Genomic DNA, 9921 nt, shown 5'->3' on the forward strand with positions numbered 1-9921 from the left:
TGGGCCATTCTAGCAGCTTTATTTTCTTTTTCTTCAACCAGTTGAGTGTTACCTTGGCTGTGTGCTTGGGATCGTTGTCTTGCTGAAAGATCCACCCTCTTTTCATCTTCAGCAGCCTGGCAGATGACAGCAGATTCTGATCAAGAATGTCTCGATACTTTTCTCCAGTCATTATTCCTTCAATGATATGAAGTCTACCAGTACCACATGGTGACAAACAGCCCCACGCCATGATGCTCCCACCTCCAAACTTGACTGTTGGTATGGTGTTTTGGGGGTGATGTTCGATGCCATTTTTCCTCCAAACATGTTGTGTCTTATGACATCCGAAGAGTTCAATTTTGGTCTCATCTGACCAGAGTATCTTCTTCCAGAATGTCATGGGTTTATCCAAATGTTGTGTCGCAAACTCCAAACGAGCTTCAACATACTTCTTCAAAAATGGAGTCTTGCGTGGTGTGCGTGCATGGAGGCCATGGCGGTTGAAGACATTACTTATTGTTTTCTTTGAAACAACGATACCTGCTGATTCCAGGTCTTTCTGAACCTCTCCACGAGTGGTCCTGGGCTGTTGGAGAACCCTTCTGATGATTGTTCTGACTCTTCTGTCTGAAATCTTGCGAGGAGCACCTGGCCGTGGCAGGTTTATGGTAATGCCGTGTTCTTTCCACTTCCGGATGATGGCCCCAATGGTACTCACTGGAACTTTCAGAAGTTTAGAAATGCGCCTGTAACCAATGCCTCCAGTGTGTTTTGCAACAATAGGGTTGCGTCGGTCTTTGGACAGCTCTTTGCTTTTACCCATCATGCAATGCTTCTTGTCTAACACCTTGCTGGTGAGAAACCTTTTTAAAAGGCATCAATCAGGACTATATCGGCTGATATTACTTTGCACTAATAGGGGGCAGGTTAACCTCCTGAATACTGACAAACTCCAGCTGCTTTCTTGGCTTGCCAGACCTTTTACCCCTCCTTTTCTTCATGTGTTCAATACTTATTCCCTGTGCCATTTCACTTTATTACTCATAACTTCATTTATGGACATAAATGTTTGGATTTCTTTCTATGTGTGCATTATTTGGGTTGATGCCAACATCTGGTGAAAATTACGTGTCAATAGCTCGATTATAAATGTGTTATATATATATATATATATATATATATATATATATATATATATATATATATATATATATATATATATATATATATATATATATATATATATATATATATATATATATATATATGTGAGTACCATTGGGGCCATCATCCGGAAGTGGAAAGAACACGGCATTACCATAAACCTGCCACGGCCAGGTGCTCCTCGCAAGATTTCAGACAGAAGAGTCAGAACAATCATCAGAAGGGTTCTCCAACAGCCCAGGACCACTCGTGGAGAGGTTCAGAAAGACCTATATATATATGTGCACACACACACACATCTAATGCAATAAGATTGTATTGTTCTAATAATAAACCACACTGACACTAGATTCAACTTTTTGACATAATTTAGTTTAGTTATTTGACATATTACAAATCTATACGTAACAACCCATTAAGAAAAAACTAACAAAAACAACAAACCTACTATAATTTCATTTTTTTATTTTATATTCTTCAAAGCCAACAAACCAAAAAAAGAGACACGTAGTTTGCAGACCTCTGTTCTAATAGACGACACAGAGCATTTAAAATATTTGTTCTAAGGATGCCATAATTTTTGTACAAACCTGCTTTTTGTTGATCAAAATTCAAAAGCAATGTTTCTGATTTTAATTTGCTGATTTGCAGTAACTTTTCTTAGTCATTTTTGTGCAGTTTGACTTGATTCCCAACAGGTTTCCTGTTTTGAAAGTAGTTGTCCAGCCCGCTAGGGGGCAGTGTAGCTGCTGGGGACGATAGTTTTCCGGCAGCAGAGGAAGTGAAGCGGTATCGTAAAGATGGCAGACAGTGGAGTGACAGGTGAGTTTGAGCTCCTACAACTGTTAGGATTTAAATCAGTTTCGTTGTGTTTTAACTTATTTCAGGTGGTATTAAAAGCAGTGCCGTTATTGTTTGTGCAGTTTTAATTTGAACGCGGACCCGCGTTAGTTTCCACCCGCTGCTAACGTTAGCTCCGATGAGTTACATGCTGCTGGTGCTGGTGTTGCATCAGTTTTTACTTGTAGTTTCTAAATGCTAGTAGCAACAAATCGGATATCTTTCAATTGGTAAATGGTTTATGAAGGGGATTTAAAAAAGAGCGAGTGGAAAACTGTTTTGGCACATTATAAGCTATGAACATGTGAAACTGTAAACAGAAATGCCATGGGGGATGTTATACCAGCTTATCTTGTGCTGCTCTTGCAGATGGACCTGGCAAAAAGGGGGAGATTGAACGTGTAAAGGTTTGGATTATCTTTCTTTAAAAGTCTTTGTGGTTGTGGCTGATTGTCTTGCTAAGCTGTTGTTGTCTCACGGACCAGAATGAAGGCAAGGAGCTGTCCAAAGAGGAGAAGCAGCGTCTGAGGAAAGAGAAGAAGCAGCAGAAGAAAAGCAAAGAGAAAAAAGATGACAAGGAAAGTGAGAAGGAAAAGAAGCCAGGGGGTTCGACAGCTACTGTCCCCCAAGCTCAACCCTCAACTCAAAAAGGTACATATTGTTTGGCAACATCATGTTTTTGTGATTATTCCAAAGCCTTTTACTTAAAGAACCACTGATGATTTTCTTTCTTTCTTTTTTTTTTTTTTTTTTTTTACATGTTCTTGTAGCTTTTTTTTCTACTTCCTGCTCCGTTCCATTCTAATGCACCCACAACTAGATCTTTGTTTTACTCGTCGAAGTTGGTATTGGGTTCAAAACCGTATGGCTGGATAGCTCCAACATTGCTCGCCATTTTTGTTACTAATGTTAGGTTGGGGGTGTAAGGGGCTGTGAGCTAGCAGGAGAGAGCCCTCAGCAACAAGGAAGGGCAGCGGGATTGCTCCACACCAATGGTCCTGGCCACAGTTAGAGGCAAATTTCTAATGAACTCCTGCCGCTTTGCAGAAATGATGTCTAGAGAACGACACAGGTTTTTGGATTTTGGCTAAAAACAGCATAATCATTGTTAAAAGACCACTATAAAATAGCTCAAAAGATGATTGGAGTGGGACTTTAAATGCTAAAAGGCCGTGTTTCCTCAGCTCCTCCAGCAGTGCCTGCTCCTGTGTCGAATTCTGTGCCTGCCTCCGAGGTCGCTGTCGCGACGGAAAAACCCACCAAAAGCAAAGCTGAACTGAAAGCAGAGCGAAGGGCTCGCCAAGACGCTGAGCGGGCCACCAAGCAGACCAAGAAAGGGGAGCCAGGGCAACAGGGTGCTACGGGCAAGCCAAAAGCCCCACCCAGTGAGCTGCTGCCAGGTAGTTGCAACATCAAATCTTATCTTCAAGAAGGAAAATGTAAATGCATGCTGGATAAGAGAGTGAATAGAGAGTTAAAAACTATTTAAAATGATCTGTTTGTATTTCCAGTGGTGAAGAGGCTCTCAGAACACGTTCAGGTGGACGATCCAGATGTTTTAAAGAAACTAGCCAAGAAGTTGGAAAGACAACAGGTTAAATAGCTAATTTCTCTCAAAGAGCATGTTTTGTCTGCTGTGAGCCCCCACTTTCATTTGAAAATGGGTCCGATGTGGACTTCCTGAAACATGGAGAAGCTTTCAGACACCCACCTCACCAATAAACCTACAAATCATGCATGTGGCTCTTGCTGACATTTCTTCCAGACACCAGGGCACATTGCTGTCAAAAAGGTATCTGCCGTCAACATCAGGCTTTGAAGAACGTGGCAATAACATTTTTTAATCCTGTTTTGCTCGCTAACCCCCTTTTTTGCAGTGAAAATGATCTCCTCCTTCCCATTCCAATGAAAAAGAATTTTTTACTAGGTTTTTTTTATCCAGGTTTCTCATTCACAATACTAAAATCCTTGATACGTACACTTTTTGTCATTTATAATCCGCTTTTCTCCACTGCAGATTTGGCGTGTTATAGCCAAAATAGATTGGGGATTTAAAAAAAAAATATCTGTGCTGAAGTTTTGAAGTAATTGCCATTTTGAGCTCAATTTTTTAAGTATCCTCTTTATGAATGCCACCTTATGACTCTCTTTTTTAAACTCTGTGTTTTAGATTCCACTCCGTTCAGACTACGGCTACAAAGTCAGCCTGTTTTCTCATCTTCACCAATACAGCCGCAAAGCCCCACCAACACAGCAACTCAGGTAGGCACAGTGTCATTCATAAAGAGAAAAAAGGTTTGGCATTATCTAGAAAAGACTTTGTCTACAGTTTGTTTCTTCCCCCCCCCTTTTCCCAGCATTCCCTCCACAGTGATTCATCCTGCTATTGTAAGACTGGGTCTCCAGTACTCGCAGGGCATTGTGGCAGGATCTAACGCTCGCTCTGTTGCCTTGCTCCACGCTTTCAAACAAGTAACTCCTTCTTTCTTATTTGAGGCTATCATGTTTTATCCCCCTGTAATTTATAGATTCATTCAGAAATAAAAAAAACAGAGTGTAATTAAGATGGTGGTTTCTTTGTTGCCCTTGTTTTCAGGTTATAAGGGACTACACTACCCCTCCAAATGAGGAGCTGTCAAGGGATTTGGTCAATAAACTTAAACCTTATATCAGGTAATAGATTTAAAAAAATGTCTCTTTTATTATATGAATCTATTTCCCTTAAAAAAAATTTGTACTTTTCTTAATTAATGTAACTTATTGATTTTTTATTTAACAAAATCATGTGTTTTATCTAGTTTTTTGAATCAGTGTCGCCCCCTGTCGGCCAGCATGGGTAACGCCATCAAATACATCAAGAAGGAGATTTCTAATATTCCCAGCCAGTGCAAAGAAGAAGAGGTTTGTTTAAAACATTGAGTTCACACGTTAATTTATTGTGCTGAAGGTTCGGTGACACAGCATTTCTAATCATAGATGTTCTTTTCAGGCAAAAAACAAACTGCTCACCAGTATTGAGTGGTACATAAAAGAGAAGATCATTCTTGCTGCTACAGCTATCGCTCACTCTTCCATTGAAAAGATCAGTGATGGGGACGTCATTCTAGTTTATGGATGGTAAGGTGTTCAACATTGCTATTTTTGGGGTTGTCTGTAACAGTGGGCTCCAACCTTTTTTAGGCAGATGACCGGTTTAATGTCAGGCAATAAGTGGGGGTCAAATTATTTTGGCTTCTAGTTTCCCTCAACTTTTGAGGGTAAAGTGTATCTTCATCCTCTGTGAAATATCCCCAGTCGGTTTAATTATTATGTGCACACGAGATGTCATGGAAGAACCAATGTGATACAGATTTTCCTTGAACCTAAAACTGTCTTAAGTGGAAATGAAAAAGTTGGGTTTACTAAAGTATTACTTAAACGGGTATTTTCCTAAAGTAATTATAAACGTGAATCCCCCATTTGAGCAACTTTGTACTATTAGACAGGCAGTTTCTGATTATTCTTCATCATTATTATGGTGTGTGGGAACAACTGTCATAATAAATTCATATTTCTAGAAAACTACCCTTTTTTTGTCTGTTAAATGCAGATTTAGTTTTTCTTTAAAGTCAAACAGCCAGTGTGAAAAACAGATTTCTCACCGGCTCTTTTCTGCTAAAAGAATCTTTCCAAATATGTTTCTTATTTTTGTTAACTTTGTTAGCTTAGGAGTTTCAAATTATTGGTCTGAGCAGCTGACTTGACAGATATATTTTCATGGCTCAAAAAAAAAAAGTCATGTGGGGGAGAGAATCCAGCAGTTTTTCAAAAGAAAACTTCCTTCAGAATCAGAGTATAAATAAAACCGCAAATATGTAGAGAGTGGTACCAGCTGTCCCACAGACTGGTCAGTGTCAGCAGCCTTTGGGTTGGGGACCACTAATCTGCAACACTCTAGATTCCATTTTTCTCTAGCATTGGAGCATCTAGGTTTTGTTAATTGTGCGTCTGATCCCTCTGTCAGCTCATCCCTGGTCAACCACATCCTATGCGAGGCCTATGATAAACAGAGGAAGTTCCGCGTTATAGTGGTGGACAGCAGGCCTCGGCTGGAGGGCAGGGAGGCCCTGAGGCGCCTGGTCCAGAAAGGCATCAGCTGCACCTACGTTCTCATCTCGGCCGTCTCTTACATTCTTCCAGAGGTAATCAGGAAGCCATAACGGCAACAAAAACTCAATATTGTCACTTTATGAAGTGTTTCTCCTTGTCCAGAGACTAACTAGAATGTAAAAATGACTTTTTTTGTTTCCTCTTTTAGGTATCAAAGGTTTTCCTTGGGGCTCACGCTCTCTTGGCCAACGGATACGTCATGTCGCGAGTGGGGACATCACAGATAGCTCTGGTGGCTAAAGCCTTTAACGTGCCTGTGCTAGTGTGTTGTGAGACATACAAATTCTGTGAGAGGGTGCAGACAGATTCTTTTGTGTCCAATGAACTCGGTACGGACACCACTGATCACTTTTTTACTGTCAAAGGGTCATTCGATCCTTTCAGCTTCTGCTGTGCGTAGCGGCCAGTTAACCATCAGCTCTTCTTTCCAGATGACCCCGATGACCTCATTGTGACCCGCAAAGGTAAGACACAGCTGGCAGGCTGGCAGCAAGTGGCCTCCCTGGGCCTGCTGAACTTAGTGTACGACGTGACGCCCCCCGACTTTGTGGACCTCGTCATCACAGACCTAGGAATGATCCCGTGCACCTCCGTCCCGGTGGTGCTGCGGGTCAAAAACGTGGACCAGTGAACGGCCCTCACCTACCATCAGTTTGTGTGCAGATTTGAAGACAATTTCACAATATCGTGCTTTTAGCATGCAATAAAATATACCTGAAATGGCAAAAGTTTTTTTTTTTTTAAACTGTGTCATGTGTGTTTTTATGAAAGGGTTTTATTTTTTAACATCTCTTTAATGCTAGTTAAATAATAGATCCTCAACTTTTTTTTTTAATCTAAAGATCTCAAAGTTGTAAATCATGTTAGCATGTGATTCCAGCTGTAAAGTTTTTTTGTGATGACAGTTTAAACTATTTTAATGACACAAGTCAAAGGTCAAACATAGAAACCAGTCAGTTTATTTTCTTACATCAGAAGAATTACATACAATTTCCAAAGATATTTTACATAAAGCAATACTGACTCCCACAAGGGAGTATTTGTTTTCTGGACAAACTGAGCACAAGTGCAAACGCTGCAGCTTTTTAACTTTAACAAAATGTAAAAAATTAATAAATGAAGGTTAAAAGTCTAATCCCAATTGGACAATCCAAGACAAAAACCTAAGATCAAGGAGTGCAAAGAATTTACCTAACATGCATTATTAATTCATTTAGGTTTCTCTGTGACTCCACAGTTGTGTAACAGGTCCGTTGTAGTTGGAGTTAGTTTCCCTTTTAAAAGATACATTTTTATTTGCATCAAATGGATTTGAACACTTTGCTGTTCAGGTAATTTGTGTAATCAAAGGAACAAATCCCATAATTTGATTTTTCACCCACACATTTTTTTTTAAAGATTAAAAGGTTCTGTGTAAACTGGCACACATGCAGCACATTCAGTGGTAATTCCTGTCAGCATAAAAAACAAGAAAAGGAAGAAACAGTGGATCAAACCATTTCCCTTTAAATATCCAGCAAAAGAAAGTCAGTTCTTTAAATATATTTTCTTAAAATTAAGCGGCTCCCTCAAATGGTTTTATAATTTATAAAATACTGTACTTAGTCAGTTTAGACTCAGCATTGTTCTTTCAAGTTCTTTCAGCTGTGACTCATTGGTTTTTGGCCTTCCGTCTCTGCGTGACCCACAGCAATAAGGACATCACGACTGTAGATGCTGCAAGAGGTCCAAACACAACAAGTGCTGGGAAATCCCCCTAATAAAAGATATTACAAACTGTGTTAAATAATCCAAACGTTAAGCTAAAAACTCACAAAACTCACCTGCCGCAGACACTTGTATCCGTAAAAGTTTTCAGCACAGCTGCACTCACTGAAGCCAGGGCCATACGGGGCACAGAGGGAGTTTTCCGGACAATAAACCGCTGTGAATTCCCAATAATTCTTAACAGAGACCATGCTAGACAACTAGTTTTGTGTGCAGCAGGGAAAGATTGAAGACTTACACAGATGTCCAGTCTGGTTGCACATGTTTTTCTGCCCCTCACAAAGACGCTTTCCCTCTTTGAGTTCCACCTTTTCCCAAGACGTGTTCCCTCCAGGACAAGCAACGTGTGGTGGTAAAATCCTGAAGGTACACACCAACGTCAGGTCCCCACCTACAAATTTCACAATTTTTTTCTGAATTTATGGTAGCTGGGTACTTACATGAAGTTTAGGTCACCAAACCCTTCAAATACTGTGTCGCTGATGTTGACGATTGGATTGATGGAGAAGTCTCTGCAGTATGGACAAATTCTTTAGTGCTTATCTTTGTTAAAGTTACAAGAAATAGAAATTTTAAAAAACTTTCTGACCAATTTCTGAGAAATTAAAATCTTCCAGGATTACAAAAAATAATGTAAGAAGCACAGCAAAACATAAAAGTGCACTAGAATTCAAACACTAGTTGCATTAGCTCAAGTTGCTTTCTATTTAGACGTGAAGCTCCTCTATTATCTCCGGCTCAGCCAGAACTGAACATTATTTAGTGTACTTACATCATGACAACTGTGGACACTCCCTGAAGATTGTCCACATGAGTTAGAGAACAATTAGATAGATCCAACCTATTCAAAAAAACAAACACTGTTTTACTTCCACGACTTAGGCAATCATTACATAGCCTATTTTAAGCATTTCTAAGCATTTATTATATGCTTTAAGGTTGAATTTTTGTTTAAATAAAAAAGCCACAATGGCGTTTGTTGCCTTAGTTAATAATAATAAAATAAAAACATCATAAAGCATAAATAATGATCAACCATTTTCTTGTTCTTTGTTTTTATGCAAAATAGCCAAAAATGCGTTTTACTGTCTTTTTTTTATTTAGATATACACCTTTATTTATAAAAGCAGTATTACCCTATGATGCGTTCAGGGTCGCTTATGCTGTTATTCTTCAGACAACATCTCCCCTTGATCCGTCCCGCGGACGAAGAGCAGAACAGATCCACTGCGGTATTGTTAACGGATCCACCGCACAGCGCGCAAACCTGCGGCTTCATATCACAGTGCAAGAGCAAAGGTGGTAAACAACACAGATCAGGTCGTCTGTGCTGCACGTACACTAAACTCCGAGCTTTTCTTGGGTGTTTTAAAGTATTTAATGTCCCTTGTGAGACTAAAGCTTTTAGATTGGGTAATGGCAGTCTTACCTGTGTCTCAGTCCGTCGGTAACTTGTGCTAAAACACACATTGAAGAGCAACACAATCGCTATTATCTCTGCCCAGCTGTACACAGCGTTCATGTTCATTTACTGTGATCATGTGAGCTTACTGTAACAAGACACGTGACAGGAAGTCAGTGTTAGAATTTTTTTGTTTTGCACTGCGGTTATGTATACAGGAAATCAAATAGTTTTATTTTATAGCCTTCCTTCAGTTACATTATATTTTCTGAATAAGCATTTATTAATTAGAAAATGGATTTTTCACATTACGTTGCATAATGATTTGACAGTAATTTAACAGAGTTAAATGTCAATGAAAAGTCAATTATTACATTTCTATTTTAATTAAAATCTAAATTATGTGTTTTTGTGTCATTTAATTTACTTTAAATTTAATTTAATTTATTTATTTAATCGCTACTTTCAGATTATACCAAATGCAGTGGGGACCAAGCAAATGTTCTCTCGTTGTATCAACAAAGTTGTATCCTCTGAAATGAATGTTTTGTAAAAAGTACAAATTATTTCACAGTATGTTAGATATTTTGTAAACATTTTGACGTTGTAAGTATGTG

At 39.1% G+C, this 9921-nt stretch overlaps 2 protein-coding genes across 3 annotated transcripts; one reads left to right on the forward strand and one right to left on the reverse strand.

Annotated features, from left to right (window-relative positions):
• Nucleotides 1-1870: 1870 nt before the first annotated feature.
• eif2b4 (eukaryotic translation initiation factor 2B subunit delta) lies at nucleotides 1871-6873 on the forward strand. The gene is made up of 13 exons (XM_004083823.4): nucleotides 1871-1968; nucleotides 2356-2393; nucleotides 2472-2637; nucleotides 3171-3386; nucleotides 3498-3580; nucleotides 4157-4248; nucleotides 4344-4458; nucleotides 4583-4659; nucleotides 4785-4887; nucleotides 4976-5103; nucleotides 5990-6167; nucleotides 6284-6464; nucleotides 6567-6873. The coding sequence occupies exons 1-13, from the start codon at nucleotides 1947-1949 to the stop codon at nucleotides 6764-6766; spliced, it is 1599 nt and encodes a 532-aa protein (XP_004083871.1). The 5' UTR covers nucleotides 1871-1946; the 3' UTR covers nucleotides 6767-6873.
• Nucleotides 6874-7071: 198 nt separating this feature from the next.
• atraid (all-trans retinoic acid induced differentiation factor) lies at nucleotides 7072-9467 on the reverse strand. 2 transcript variants are annotated; one of them, XM_004083679.3, is made up of 7 exons: nucleotides 9332-9467; nucleotides 9039-9175; nucleotides 8675-8743; nucleotides 8343-8414; nucleotides 8141-8262; nucleotides 7959-8059; nucleotides 7072-7891 (listed from the first exon to the last, which is right to left on the reverse strand). In XM_004083679.3, exons 1-7 carry the CDS (start codon nucleotides 9428-9430, stop codon nucleotides 7787-7789), a joined length of 705 nt encoding a protein of 234 aa, XP_004083727.1. In that variant the 5' UTR covers nucleotides 9431-9467; the 3' UTR covers nucleotides 7072-7786. The 2 variants fall into 2 exon arrangements, with proteins under 2 accessions (XP_004083727.1, XP_020570127.1); XM_020714468.1 differs by having other exon boundaries at nucleotides 7737-7851.
• Nucleotides 9468-9921: the final 454 nt, after the last annotated feature.

The sequence above is a fragment of the Oryzias latipes genome, chromosome 24 (assembly GCF_002234675.1).
Source record: "Oryzias latipes chromosome 24, ASM223467v1".
NCBI classification, from domain to species: domain Eukaryota; kingdom Metazoa; phylum Chordata; class Actinopteri; order Beloniformes; family Adrianichthyidae; genus Oryzias; species Oryzias latipes.

Coding starts and splice junctions, on each gene's coding strand:
- eif2b4 (XM_004083823.4), top strand. CDS start 1,947: ATGGCAGACAGTGGAGTGACAG. Junction 2,638..3,170: donor TCAACCCTCAACTCAAAAAG/GTACATATTGTT, acceptor GTGTTTCCTCAG/CTCCTCCAGCAGTGCCTGCT. Junction 4,459..4,582: donor TGCTCCACGCTTTCAAACAA/GTAACTCCTTCT, acceptor CCTTGTTTTCAG/GTTATAAGGGACTACACTAC.
- atraid (XM_004083679.3), bottom strand. CDS start 9,430: ATGAACATGAACGCTGTGTACAGCTGGGCAGAGATAATAGCGATTGTG. Junction 9,176..9,331: donor ACCGACGGACTGAGACACAG/GTAAGACTGCCA, acceptor TGTGATATGAAG/CCGCAGGTTTGCGCGCTGTG. Junction 8,263..8,342: donor TTTGGTGACCTAAACTTCAT/GTAAGTACCCAG, acceptor GTGTACCTTCAG/GATTTTACCACCACACGTTG.